Source organism: Ursus maritimus, unplaced genomic scaffold (assembly GCF_017311325.1).
Source record: "Ursus maritimus isolate PB19 unplaced genomic scaffold, ASM1731132v1 scaffold_7, whole genome shotgun sequence".
Lineage (NCBI taxonomy): Eukaryota > Metazoa > Chordata > Mammalia > Carnivora > Ursidae > Ursus > Ursus maritimus.
In genome coordinates, this window is record NW_024426885.1 from 57,131,627 (window position 1) to 57,147,468 (window position 15,842).

The 15,842-nt window shown below is 37.2% G+C and overlaps 1 protein-coding gene across 1 annotated transcript in view; it reads left to right on the top strand.

Moving 5' to 3' along the window:
- CTNNA3 (catenin alpha 3) overlaps positions 1-15,842 on the top strand; it is a 1,592,500-nt gene that overhangs the window by 199,028 nt on the left and 1,377,630 nt on the right. The window contains exon 6 of the mRNA XM_008695933.2: positions 13,969-14,088. Coding sequence (XP_008694155.2) covers positions 13,969-14,088 — 120 coding nt within the window. The remainder of the gene's footprint in view (positions 1-13,968; positions 14,089-15,842) is intronic.

The window sequence follows — 15,842 nt, forward strand, 5'->3', positions numbered from 1 at the left end:
GAGCAGAAATAAATGCTATAAAAGTAAAACAAAATAAAAACAAAAACAGAAACAAAACCAGTAGAACAGATCAATGAAACCAGGAGCTGGTTCTTTGAAAGAATTAACAAAATTGATAAACCCTTAACCAGATTTATCAAAAAGAGAAGAAAAAGGACCTAAGTAAATAAAATCATGAATGAAAGGGGAGAGATCACAACTAACACTATAGAAATACAACAGTTAAAAAAGAATATTATGAAAAATTTATGCCAACAAACTGGGGAATCTGGCAATTCCTAGAAACCTATAAATTACCACAACTGAAACAGGAAGAAATAGAAAATTTGAACAGACCCAAACCAGCCATGACATTGAAACAGTAATAAAAAATCTCCCAATAGGGGTGCCTGGGTGGCTGTGTGGGTTAAGCTTCTGCCTTTGGCTCAGGTCATGATCCTAGGGTCCTTGGATTGAGCCCCGCTTGGGTTCCCTGCTCAGTGGAGGCCTGCTTCTTCCTCTCCCTCTCCCCCTCCCCACCTCGTGCTCTCTCAATATCTGTCTCTCAAATAAATAAATAAAATCCTTCAAAATATCTCCCAACAAACTAAAGCCCAGGACGAGATGGCTTATCAGGGAAATTCTACCAGACATTTACAGAAGAGTTAATACCTATTCTTCTGAGACTGTTCCAAAAAATAGAAATGGAAGGAAAACTTCCAAACTCTGTGAGGCCTGCATTACCTTGATTTCAAAACCAGACAAAGGCTCCATTAAAAAGGAGAAACACGGACCAATATCCCTGATGAACATGGATGCAAAAATCCTTAATAAGATACTAGGAAATCGAATCCAATAGTACATTAAAGGAATTATTCAACATGATCAAGTGGGATTTATTCCTAGGCTGCAGGGGTGGTTCAATATTCACAAATCAATCATTGTGATACACTGCATTAATAAAAGAAAGGATAAGAATCCTATGATCCTGTCAATAGATGCAGAAAAAGCATGTGACAAAATACAGCATCCTTTCTTGATTAAAAAAACCCTCAACAATGTAGGGATAGAGGGAACATGCCTCAAGCTCACAAAGGCCGTATACAAAAGATCCACAGCTAATATCAACCTCAATGGGGAGAAACTAAGAGCTTTTCCTCTATGGTCAGGAACAAGACAGGAATGCTCACTCTCACCACTGCTCACCACTGCTACTTAACATAGTACTGGAAGTCCTAGCTGCAGTGATCAGAGAACAAAAAGAAATAAGAGGCATTCACATTGGCGAGGAAGAAGTCAAACTTTCAGTATTTGCAGACAACATAATACTCTGTAGAGAACCCGAAAGACTCCACCAAAAATTTTCTAGAACTGATACATGAATTCAGCAAAGTTGAAGGATACAAAATCAACATACAGAAATCTATTGCATTTCTATAAACCAATAATGAAGCAGCAGAAAGAGAAATCAGGGAATCAATCCCATTTACAATTGCACCAAAAAACAATAAGATACGTAGGAATAAATCTAACAAAAGAGGTAAAAGATCTGTATGCTGAAAAGTATAGAACACTTATGAAAGAAATAGAAGACACAGAGAGATGGAAAAACATTCTATGCTCATGGATTGGAAGAGCAAATATTGTTAAAATGTCTGTGTTACCCAGAGCAATCCACACATTTAATGCAATCCCTATCAGAATATAACCAGCATTTTTCACAGAACTAGAAGAAAAAAATCCTAAAATCTTTATAGAACCAGAGAAGACTCTGAATAGCCAAAGCAATTTTGAAAAAGAAAAGCAAAGCGGGAGACATCACAGTTCCAGATCTCAAGTTATATTACAAAGCTGTAGTCATCAAGGCAGTATGGTACTGGCACAAAAACAGACACATAGGTCAATGGAACAAAATAGAAAACCCAGAAATGGACCCACAAATATATGGTCAACTAATCTTCAACAAAGCAGGAAAGAATATCCAATGGAAAAAGTCTCTTCAACAAATGGTGTTGAGAAAACTGGAGAGCCACATGCAGAAGAATAAAACTAGACCACTTCTTTACACCATCACAAAAATAAACTCAAAATGGGTGAAAGATCTAAATATGACACAGGAAACCATCAATTTTCTAGAGATCAACACAGGTAGGAATCTCTTTGACCTTGGCCATAGCAACTTCTTACTAGACACTTCACTGCAGACAAGAGAAACAAAAGGAAAAATGAACTATTGGGACTTCATCAAGATAAAAAGCTTCTGCACAATAAAGGAAACAGTCAACAAAAATAAAAGACAGTCTACAGAATGGGAGAAGACATTTGCAAATGATGTAGCTGACAAAAGATTAGTATCCAAAATTGATAAAGAACTTATCAAACTCATCAACCAGAAGAGAAATAATCTAGTTTAGGAAATGGGCAGATGACATGAATATACACTTTTTCAAAAAAGACATCCAGATGGCTGGCAGGCACATGAAAAGATGCTCAATATCATTCATTACCAGGCAAATACAAATCAAAACCATGATGAGATACCACCTCACACTTAACAGAATGGTTAAAATTAACACAAGAAACAATAGGTGTTGTTGAGGATGTGCAGAAAGGGGAACCTTCTTGCACTCTTGGTGGGATTACAAACTGGTGAAGCCACTCTGAGAACAGTATGGAAGTTCCTTAAAAACTTGACAGTAGAAGTACCCTATGATCCAGCAATTGTACTATTGGGTATTTACCCTGTAAATACCCTTTTGTACCCAAAGGATACAAAAATACACATTCGAAGGGGCGCATGTACCCTTACGTTTATAGCAGCATTATCAACAAGAGCCAAACTATGGAGAGAGCCCAAATGTCTTCAACCAATGAATGGATAAAGATGTGGTATATATGTACAATGGACTATTACTCAGCCATCAAAAAGAATGAAATCTTGCCATTTGCAAAGATAAGGATAGAGCTGGAGTGTATTATGCAAAGTGAAATAAGTCAATCAGAGAAAGACAAATACATGATTTCATTCACATGTGGAATTTACTAAACAAAGAAACAAACAGCATGGGAGCAGAAAGGTGGCAGTGGAATAGGAGGACCCTAGGCTCACCTTGTCCTATGAATACAACTAGATAACTATCAAATCATCCTACATATCCCAGAAATTGACCTGAAGACTGACAGAATAAACCGCACAACTAAACAGAGAGTAGAGGCCATATCTAAGAAGGTGGGGAGTGTAGAGACATGGTTTAGGGGAGAAATGGATTGTAGCTGCTGTGAATAGGAGGGAGCCCTGGTCACAGAGAAGAGCGAGAGAGGAACACAAGGAAAACATTTCCCCAAAGCCATTGGCTTGGAAAATGTGTTGGGCTGAATTTCGTGACTTTTTTAACCAGTGGGGCTTAAAGCCTGGAGTTTTAAAGGTCAGTGGCCTTGGCTGGGATTGAGCCACGAGGGCATTGTACTACTCCTGGAGAGAAGGCAGACAAGCAACCCCAGGGGGCAAACAGTGTGGAAACAGTGACCTGAAGAGTGTGTGTGGGACACACAGTGGGAAGAGTATTTGCTCTTTTCGGAGCATGTCCCTTAGAGGCAGCATTCATGGGCACACTTCTTAGGGAACAAAGGAGCTGGCTGGTGCCATTTCCCTCCCCTGCCCCTCAGCATAAACACAGAGCCACTTATGTGAACCAGTGTATCGACAACACTGGCTGCCTAACTTGCTTATACAAGCCCTGCCCCATCCCACTGTGCTCTGGTCAAACTGTCTTTGGTCACGCTTGCCTCAGTCCCAGCATGGCAGGCCCCTCCCCCAGAAGACCGGCACAAACCCCTGCCCACACCATGTCTTCCAACTAGAGAGATGTAGGGCCTCATTTCTGGTGGTGCTGACAGGTCTCATTTCACAAGCAGACCAGAGCACACCTAGTTAAAACTCACCACATTGAGGCAAGGAACCAAACACTGTCCACAAGAGAGAGCCTCTGCAGAGGACTGGCCCGAAGAAGAGAGCAGTCGGAACACAACAGGAGAGTGCACAAAGCACACACTGGAGACACTCCCTGAAGCTCCAGGTCCTGGGTACCACATGACCTCTTCTTCATTAGGCCATTACTTTCAGGAGTGGGAGACATAACTGGCTTTTCTAACACAGAAAAGAAGGCAGAGACTTAGACATAATATGAAAACAGAGGAATTTATCCCAAATGAAAGAATAAGTTAAGGCCATGGTCAGAGATCTAAGTGAAATATGGATATAAGTAACATGCCTGATGGAGAATTTAAAGTAATGACATTAGAATACTCACTGGGCTTAAGAAAAGAATAGTAGACTTCAGTGAGACCTTTACCACATAGATAAAAGAGTTAAAAAAGAATCAGAGATGAAGAGTGCAATAAATGTGTTTAGAAACACTGTTGATGTAATGAACTGCAGGCTGGAAGAAGTGGAATGAATTAGTGATCTAGAAGACAAACTAATAGAAAGCATTGAAGCTGTACAAAAGAAAGAAGAATTATGCGACAGAAGATTTAAGGAACTCAATGACTCCATCAAATGGAGTAACATTTGTATTATAGGAATCCCAGAAGAAGAGAGAAAAGGGGGCAGAAAATGTATTTGAAGAAATAATAGCTGAAAACTTCCCTAATCTGGCACAGAGAACTGCCATCAAAATCAACAAAAGCAGGCTCACACCAAGACATATTTGTATGTAAATTTGTAAAATATAGTGATAAAGAAAAATCTTAAAAGCAGCAAGATAAAAGAAGTCCTTATCTTACAAGGGAAGACCCATACGGCTAACTGCAGATTTCTAAATAGAAACTTGGCAAGCCAGAAGGGAGTGGCATGATATATTCAAAGTTCTGAATGGGAAAAGTCTAGCCAAGAATACTCTATTCAGCAACAGAAGGAGCACTACAGAGTTTCCCAGACAAAGAAAAACTAAAGTAGTTCATGACCACTAAAGCAGCCCTGCAAAAAATATGAAAGGGGACTCCGAGTGGAAAGGAGAGACCAAAAGTGATAGTATAAATTAGGCAGGAAACACAAAAGCAGTAAAAATGAGTATTTCTGTAAATGTCAGTCAAGGAACTCACATAAAAAAAGGATATAAAACATAATAATGTATACCTAAAACAATGGAGGAGAGGAGAAAAGAATGGGTTCAAACTTGAACGATCATCAACTTAATATAGATTGCTATTTGTAGAAGAGGTTATATACAAACCTAATGGTAATGATTTATCAAAAACTACTACTAAATATGCAAGAATAAAGAGAAAGAAATCCAAATATATCACTAAAGAAAATCAGCAAAAAATGAGTGAAAGACAAGAAAGGATCAGAGAAAATCTTCAGAAATAACTACAAAACAAGTAGTAAAATGGCAATAAATACATATCTGTCAATAGTTATGTTGAATCTAAATGCACTAAATGCTCCAATTAAAGACATAGGGTGTGGGAAAGGATAAAAAAAAAAAAACAGGACCTATCTATATGCTACCTAAAAGAGACTCATTTTAGACCTACAGACACCTGCAGATTGAAAGTGAGGGGATGGAGAAACATTTATCATGCAAATAGATGTCAAAAGAAAGCTGGAGTAGCAATACTTATATCGGACAAACTAGACTTTATCTATAAAGACTATAACAAGAGACAAAGAAGGGCACTATACAATATTAAAGGGGAGTCCAATAAGAAGATATAACAATTGTAAATATTTATGCACCCAGTATGGGAGCACTCAAGTACATAAAGCAGTTAATGACAATGCTAAAGGAACTAATTGATAATAATACAATAATAGTAAGGGATGTTAACCATCCACTTACATCACTGGACAGATCATCTCAACAAAAAATCAACAAGGAAACTATGGCTTTGAATGACACACTGGACCAGATGGACTTAACAGATACATTCAGAACATTCCATCCTAAAACAGCAGAATACACATTCTTTTCAAGCACACATGGGACATTCTCCAGAGCAGATCACATATTAGGTCACAAAACAGCCCTCAACTAATGCAAAAGATTGAATATCCATGCATCTTTTCTGACCACAATGTTTATGAAACTAGAAATCAACCACAAGAAAAAATCTAGAAAGAGCACAAACACATGGAGGTTAAATAACATGCTACTAAGTAATGAATGGATCAACCAAGAAATGAGACAGGAAATAGTAAAATACATGGACACAAATGAACATGAAAACACAGTAGTCTAAAACCATAGGGATGCAGCAAAAGTGGTCCTAAGAGGGAAGTATATAGTAATACAGGACTACCTCAAGACGCAAGAGAAATCTCAAATACACAGCCTAACCTTACACCTGAAGGAACTAGAAAAAGAACAACAAATGAAGCCTAAAAATGGCAGAGGGAAGGAAACAATAAATATTAGAGCAGAAATAAATGATATAGACCTTCGGGTCAGGGCGTGATCCCAGCGTTTGGGATCGAGCCCCACATCAGGCTCCTCTGCTATGAGCCTGCTTCTTCCTCTCCCACTCCCCCTGTTTGTGTTCCCTCTCTCGCTGGCTGTTTCTGTCAACTAAATAAATAAAATCTTTAAGAAATAAATGATATAGAAACTAAAAAAAAACAATAGAACAGGTCAATGAAACCAGGAGCTGGTTCTTTGAAAAAAAAATCAATAAAATTGATAACCCTCTAGCCAGACTTATCAAAAAATAAAGTGAAAGGACCCAAATAAATAAAATCACAAACAAGAGAGGAGAAACAACAACCAATACCACAAAAATACAATTATTAACAGAATAGTATGAAAAACTATATGCCAACAAATTGGACAACCTAGAAGAAATGGATAAACTCCTAGAAATATAAACTATCAAAACTGAAACAGGAAGAAATAGAAAACTTGAACAGTTCAATAACTAGCGAAGAAATTAGTAATCAGAAACTCCTAGCAAACAAAATTCCGGGACCAGATGGCTTCACAGGTAAATTCTACAAACATTTAAAGAAGAGTTAATACCTGTTCTCAAACATTCCAACAAATAGAAAAGAAAACTTCCAAATTCGTTCTATGAAGCCAGCATTACCCTGATATCAAAATCAGATAAAGACACCACAAAAGAAAGAGAACTATAGGCCAGTATCTCTGATGAACATAAATGCACAAAATCTCAACAATAAACTAGCAAACAGAATCCAACAATACATTAAAGCAATCATTCACCCTGATCAAGTGGGATTTATTCCTGGGCTGCAAAGATGTTTCAGTATTCTCATATCACATTAGTAAAATAAAGGATAAGAACCATATGATCCTTTCAGTAGATGCAGAAAAAGTATTTGACAAAGTACACCACCTATTTTTAATAATAATAATAATAATAATAATATAATAATAAAAACCCCTCAACAAAGTAGGGATAGTAATAAAGGCCATATGTGAAAAACTCACAGCTAATAGCATTCTAAATGAGGAAAAAACTGAGCACGTTTCCTCTACAGTCAGGAACCAGACAGGAATGTCCACTCACCACTTTTATTCAACATAGTACTGGAAGTCCTAGCCAAAGCAATCAGATGACAAAAAGAAATAAAAGACATCCAGATCAGCAAGGAAGAGGTAAAACTTTCACTACTTGCAGATTCTATATATAGGAAACCCAAAAAATTCCCACCAAAAAAACAGCTAGAATGGATAAATGATTCCAGTAAAGTCGCAGGATACAGAATTAACACATGCAAATCTGTGGCATTTCTTTACACCAATAGTGAAGGAGGAGAAACAGAAATTTAAGAATCATTGCATTTACACCTGCACCAAAACCAAGGATACCTAGAAATAAAGCTAACCAAAAAGGTAAGAGACCTGTACTCTAAAAACTATAAAACACTGATGAAAGAAATTGAAGGTGACACAAAGAAATTAACAGACATTCCATGCTCATGGATTGGAAGAACAAATATTGTTAAAATGTCTATACTACTGCAGGCAATGTGCACATTTAATGCAATCCCTATCAAAATACCAACAGCATTTTTCACAAAGGTAGAATAAACAATACTAAAATTTGTATAGAACCACAAAAATCCCCAAATAGCCAAAGCAACCTTGATAAGAAATGCAAAGCTGGAAGCATCATGATTCTGGACTTTAAGTTATATTACAAAGCTGTACTAATCAAAACAGTATGGTACTGGCACAAAAATAGACACATAGATCAATGGAACAGAATAGAAAACCCAGAAATGGACCCACAAATATACGGTCAACTAATCTTCAACAAAGCAGGAAAGAATATCCAATGGAAAAAGTCTCTTCAACAAATGGTGTTGAGAAAGCTGGATAGCCACATGCAGAAGAATAAAACTAGACCACTTCCTTACACCATCACAAAAATAAACTCAAAATGGGTGAAAGACCTAAATATGACACAGGAAACCATCAGTTTTCTAGAGATCAACACAGGTAGGAATCTCTTTGACCTTGGCCATAGCAACTTCTTACTAGACACTTCACTGCAGACAAGAGAAACAAAAGGAAAAATGAACTATTGGGACTTCATCAAGATAAAAAGCTTCTGCACAATAAAGGAAACAGTCAACAAAACTAAAAGGCAGCTTGTGAAATGGGAGATGGTATTTACAAATGACATACCTGATAAAAGATTCATATCCAAAATATATAAAGAACATATAAAACTCAACACCCTAAAAACACAATAATCCAATTAAAAATGCGCAGAAGACATGAATAGACATTTTTCTAAAGAAGACACACAGATGGTCAACAGACACGTGAAAAAATGCTCAACGTCACTCATCATCGGGGAAATACAAATCAAAACTACAATGGGATACCACCTCCCACCTGTCAGAATAGCTAAAATCAACAATACAAGAAACATCAGGTGTTGGCGAAGCTGTGGGGAAAGGAGAGCTCTCCTGCACTGTTGTGGGAATTCAAACTGATGCAGCCACTGTGGAAAACTGTGTGGAAGTTTCTCTAAAAGTTAAAAATAGAACTACCCTATGATCCAGCACTTGCACTAACTGGGTGTTTACCCAAAGATAATCCTTTTAATGTACTGTTGGATCCTATTAGCTAGGGTCTTGTTGAGAATTTTGGCGTCCATATTCATCAGGAAAATCGGTCTGTAATTCTCCTCTTTGATGGGGTCTTTGCCTAGTTTGGTGATCAAGGTAATAATGGCCTCATAGGATGAGTTTGGTAGCTTTCCTTCTGTTTCTATTTTTTGAAACAGCTTCAGAAGAATAGGTATTATTTCTTCTTTGAATGTTTGGTAGAATTCCCTGGGGAATCCGTCAGGCCCTGGACTCTTGTTTTTGGGGAGGTTTTTGATCACTGCTTCAATCTCTTCATAATTAATCGGTCTGTTTAAATAATCAATTTCTTCCTGTTTCAGTCTTGGTAGTTTATAGGTTTCCAGGAAGGCATCCATTTCTTCCAGGTTGTTTAATTTATTGGCATAAAGCTGTTGATAAAAGTTTCTAATGATCCTTCCTATTTCATTGGTGTTGGTTGTGATCTCTCCCCTTTCATTCATAATTTTATTAATTTGGGTCCTTTCTCTATTCTTTTGAATAAGTCTGGCCAGTGGCTTATCGATCTTATTTATTCTTTCAAAGAACCAGCTTCTAGTTCTGTTGATCTGCTCTACTGTGCTCCTGGTTTCTAATTCATTGATTTCTGCTCTAATCTTGATCACCTGCCTTCTCGTGCGTGGGTTAGGCCTATTCTGTTCCAGCTCCAGCTTCTTGAGGTGAGAATCTAAAAACTGCATTTTAGATTTTTCTATTCTTTTGAGTTCACTCTCAAATAAATAAATGAAATCTTCAAAGGGCTGCTCCTTGTGCTGGGTGAGTCTGCATGCAGCACTTTCTTTTCTTTTTTTTTTTTTAAGATTGATTTTTTTTTATTTGAGCTGGGGGAGAGAAAAGAGAGAGGGATTCTCACGTAGAGTTCTCACTGAGTGCTCAGCCCACTGTGGGGCTCAATCTCATGACCCTGAGATCATGACCTGACCTGAAATCGAGTCAGATGCATTAATGACTCAGCCACCACGGCACTCCTGCACACAGCTCTTTAAGAGCCATTTCTCAGTTTGCCAAAGCCCTGTGGATCTTGTGGGCATGAGCCCCACTGGTCTTCAAAGCCACTTGTTTTAGGTTTTTCTCAGGTGTTGCTCTTAAGTGTTGGCATGCCCAATGTGTTGTACAAACCCTTTAATACTCAGGGAATAGCTGTGGGTTTTGAGTTTTCTCCCAAATGTGGGTTGCCATGCTGGGGATGGGGTTTATGGTGAGATTCTGTCTTAGCCTTTGAGGTTCACCTCTCATTTGCTTGATGTGAAGTGGTTGCTCAGCCAGTTTTTAGGTTTTTTTCTAGAGGAAATTGTTCCATATATAGCTGTAGTTTCAGTGTGTCTATGGGAGGATGTGAATTCAGGACCTTCTACACTGCCATCTTGAACCAAAATCTGAACAGAAAACAATTTTATGAGAAAACACACTGGGAGTGTTTACAGTGCTTACTTTGATGGCAAATTTTTGGCTTAGAGATAATGTTTGCATCTTCTCATTTTTGTTGTCTGTCTTGTGATATTTGAAAAAGTAATCAAATAGGACAGAATTTGCAGTTGTTTCCCAGTTCAGAGACCATTTTGATATTAAGTTTTGGCAGTTTTAGAACATTCCTATGCTTGTTTGGAGGTCAGATTTATTCACTGGGCTTTTTTATTTTACATTTGAATTTTGTATTAAGGGGAAAATATTAACACAGGATAAATTTAATGTTCACAAATTATTGGGGCTTCTTTGCTTATTTTAAATTTCTGCTCAAAAGTTCGAAGAAGTAAAATCTAGAAATGCTAAAATCTCTTCAATTAATTCTGCTTCCTTTCCCAACTTATCTTCAACTGAGAGATCATTTATTTTGAGACATAGTCAACATAATGAGTTGCAATGCACTGAACTAATGAGAAAATCTCAAGAGGTCTATTTCAGTGATCAAGCACATTGGCCTATTGGAATGAAAAATCCTCAAATAAAGTCAACATCTAATTTTTTAAAAGTAAAATCTAAACCTCACTTTAATCACTGTCTTATTTTTATCTTTTGCACGTCAGCTTTATCTGCAAGGTAAAATTATTGCTTTTACTCTTTAGCATCTTTAAGTATATATATGGGCAGAGAGAGATGGGGTATGTTTAATCGGGATCTAACCTAAAGTACTCTACAGATACTGTATGACCTCTCCTTGACAATTATTTGTTGTTATATGGGGAAAAAGTCTACTTAAATAAATGAACCATCACAGTTTGAGAACTTTGAACTATTTAGTATCAATAAATGAAGAGTGTAAGTCTTGATAATGAAAGGTCAAGCTTTAAAGTCTCCTCTTTACACAAACTGATTTTTTATAGAAATAGTTTGTGATGATGTATTCTTGCTGGATTGTCTCCCTTTCTTCTTTGGCCATGGACATATTACTTGGTTTTCATGTTTTTTTATTTTTTTAATTTAAAAAAATTTTTTTAAAAAAGATTTTATTTATTTATTGGACAGAGAGAGACACAGTGAGAGAGGGAACACCAGCAGGGGAGTAGGAGAGGGAGAAGCAGGCTTCCCGCTGATCAGGGAGCCCAGTGTGGGGCTCGATCCCAGGACCCTGGGATCATGACCTGAGCCGAAGGCAGACGCTTGATGACTGAGCCACCCAGGCGCCCCATTTTTTTTTTTTTTGAAGACTTACAAATGTGCTTACCCTAAAATTCCTATTTGGAGCTGTATAAAATTCACAGAAATAAATGTGAAGAAGAAATATTGAAGTAGAGCTAATATTTTTTTAGGGAAAATAAAGTGCTTAGAATTAGATTGGTAAAATAGTTTATATTAATTGTTGGTAAAATTACTTAAATTGTTTAGAATATTAGATTTGGTATTTTGATTTGAATGTAGTGAGAAGAGACAAAGAAATGGGCAAGGCACAGAAATGATCATACAACATGATAAATAGTTAATATGAAAGTCATTACAATTATGTCAAGAGAAATTTGTTTACTATGCTATAAAAAGGGGAAAACGAGCAGACTTTGGCTTTGTTTAAACTGATAGATAGAAACTGTTCCCATTGAAGGCTCTGAGGACTTGTCCTTCTATTTGAAGCCCAATTCGAATCTCTTCACGTCTTCTATGTGGCCTCATTCCCTCAGTTGGTATAACTAGTTTTTTTCTGTTCTACCACGTGCTGCTTTTCTCTCTCTCTCTTTTTTGTACTCTCTTTACTACTTTGCCTTGTGTTAGAGTTAGTGGTATAATAGAAAGAGCACAAACGCTGTAGTAAAAACCCAGTTTAGACTCTCTGAGTCCCAGTGTAGTCACTTGTAGAAGGGGGAGAAATTGGGATTAAATTGGAAAGCACACAGTACCTGGCACTGAGCAGGCACTCAATACATGTCAGTGTCTTTCCCACTTCTGAGTTTTGTTTCTAGTTCCTTCGTAGTTTTTAAGTTCCTTTAGGGCAGGACATATGCTTTATATTCATAGTACCTTGTGCATAGTAGGTTCTACAAGATTATGTGTTGAATTTAATTTACTGTAGTGCTGCGGAAGCTTAGCACTGTTATTTTCCATTTCTTTTTCCTCTGTCACCTTGGATTGAGATAAACATGTTGCTTTCATGAAATTGAGGATTTAATTCAGTAGAATGCCATTATAACATGACTTATTCCATGGAGTTTGAATAGTAAGGTCAAATCATTTCCCTGGAAACTTAATAATATTCTATAAAATCTTATTAGCTTGTCTCACAACATCATAGTCTGTGGAATTCTGGTGTGTTTAAGATGGGGAAGTCTCTATCTGTAGAAATCTGTCTACAGGCACGCAGTGAGAATATGGGAAATAAATGGCATAAAGAGAGAGCAAATGCAAATGTCATTGCAAGTGACATTACTTGACATTTTCAATCACTCATCTTCCAAAGTATGTTCTAATTTACTAAAATAAACCAAGAATTGAATTTCTTGCGAGCTCCCTTTGCTTAATTAATTATTAGCAGCAGAGCGATATTCTGTGATCCACTGCAATTTGTCTCCTTTGTGTTTATCTAGTATCTGACTTAAAAATGAACAGAAGCATTCTGATTCAGCAGAACTGATTTTATAACTCATCTGCGTTATAGAGCAGAAATGAATAAATGTTTGCCGAACGTGCTACATATGCTTTGATCACCAAAATGTTAGTTTTCTTTCCTTCTCAAAATACAAGATCTGAGAGATCTTCCTCGCTGAAGTTTGTGGGGTGCTTATTTTGCATAGATATTTCTATAGAGGCAAGCAACTACCTTTATATATATATATTTGTTTCCGTGATTGGAATGTGAGAGCTCTTTTAATACTTCCTCATTATGATTTGAAATTATACACTCATCACAATTTTTCTTTAGAAGCAGCAGTATATGCTGAAGCACAGGTTTGTTTCTTTTTTTTAAGCAGTATGCTCTTTTGTTGTAATAAGGACTAAACACACTTCCCATTCATGCAGTAATGTTGGTTGTACTTATGATACAGTTTCTAATTCTTTATAATCAGTCTTTCTTTTTTTTTTTTTTTTAAAGATTTTTATTTATTTATTCGACAGAGATAGAGAAAGCCAGCGAGAGAGGGAACACAAGCAGGGGGAGTGGGAGAGGAAGAAGCAGGCTCATAGCAAAGGAGCCTGACGTGGGGCTCGATCCCACAACGCTGGGATCACGCCCTGAGCCGAAGGCAGACGCTTAACCGCTGTGCCACCCAGGCGCCCCTATAATCAGTCTTTCTTATTTCATTGAAAGATGATTAGCATTTGTGCTCTCTGGATTATGAATGAGAGAAACTGAGGCTCAGTCTGGACTATTTCTCTGTTTTAGCTAGTTAGGCATTTGAGAAAAATGTACTGCTATCCTAATGATCTACTTTTGTTTTCAATTTCAGTTTCAAAGAACATTTGAGTCTCTCAAAAATGTTTCCAATAAATCTGACCTTCAGAAAACCTACCAGAAGCTTGGGAAGGAGCTGGAAAATCTGGATTATTTAGCCTTCAAACGTCAGCAGGTAGGAGTCAGAACTCTCCTTGGGGGAGGGAGATGAACACTTTATGCTTCCTGCCATCCTGCCTGTCAGGTTTAAGTGGATCTGGGGAGACTTATCTTCTAATGTTTAGGGCAGAAATAGGTTGTGCTGTGCTGTGCTGACCTGCTGTGTTCATAAGGCTTCCTGAAGCATTCATTGTGGTCCTTGCTTTTAATGTGCAGTTTGGGGGTTTCCGCATGTGTCCTTATACCTCTCTTATAGAAAACTCCTGCTGGTTTGTGAAGCTATAACTACCCTTTGACTAAGGATGCCTCAATGTCATAAAGGAAACCTCTATGATGGCTTGGCCAGATGGCTTTTATATTTGACAGGGGATACTTGAGGAGAAAAATCACCTGATGACCAGGAAAAGGATGTAGATGTACATACAAAATTAAGGGCAAGAATCATGAATATGTCAAAGGTTGATATGAATCAACCTTTAGTTTTCTTGTTTGATCTCTGAAGATTAGTGGAATTTTGCTAAATGTGTAAGGGGGAAGGAAAATATACAAATGCAAGGCTTTCAGCCTCCTTGTATAGACCTCCAAATAAATACAGAGCCAAAATCTTTTATAGAGTTGCTTTCAGAATTAGTATTTTAAAGAAATATTAGTAACCATTAAATTTTATGTGTTTGTGAGATGCTGCCGCCATACATAGCTAGCTGATTTTCCCAAGCTGAGCTTCACCAATTTCTTCACAACCACTAGGTGTCAGGGTTGTCAAGCTTTTGCCTGATTGAATGTTTATTCCGATCAGAACGGCCAGATAGACGTTTAAATTAGGTTGCATGAAATTCGGGAATGTGTTCAATGATGGATAGTGTCTAGAAAAATGAGTAAGTGGCTGATTCGCATGGCCAGGCACCGAGTCCATTATTTAAGTCTTTCCTGTTAGTGTGGCGAAAGGTGTGACTCTCTTGCCATTTCCTAATTCACAGATTTTGGGTCTTTTGGATGGAGTTTTCAAAGCTGGACTTTTTTTAGTTACACCTTATGAAGTTATTGTGGTATGGTATAGAAATATTGACTTGAAAAGGGAATTGTGTTCTAGGGTTTTGCTTTATCACCAACATTACATGGGCATTTTGCCTTCCCATTGCCCTATTTTCCTGTGAGTTATATTTATTTTGTAGAATGTTCTGGGGTAAATGGAGTATCTCTGCAAGTACTTTAATTTATATGAAAAAAGATACAATATCCATTTAAATTTTATTTACTTATTTTAAAATTAGTGATGGCTTACATATTAGCACATGTAAAGGTCATAGTTACATAGAGCTATACAGGAATCTCACAGATGGTGCTACTTAAAATTCACACCGTAAGTCACTGCTCTGGCCTATGCAATTTTTAGTGCAGTTTTGTTTCCAAGAGCCATATTTTACCACTGAGGGATATTTGAGTTGGCAGGCAGTAGTCACTGTCCTCTTCTCTCATCCTTTCTTATTAGCACATTTTCATTGATTAGATTCTTGCATTAGCTAATTGTGAATTTGGAAAAATGTGAATGCTTCAAGGGCAGAAGGGCAGGACTCTGCCTGAATGGCATTGAGGACAGACAAGTAAATTGCATGTGTGTGTGAGGAAAAGATGGGAACATGGGGTGTAAATGTATGTTCACTTATGTATATATAAATCATATTTACTGTTTACTAAATGGTGATTATATGTCACATATTATGATTAATACATTTATGGATCAGATCATCAAATATTTATAACAATACAATG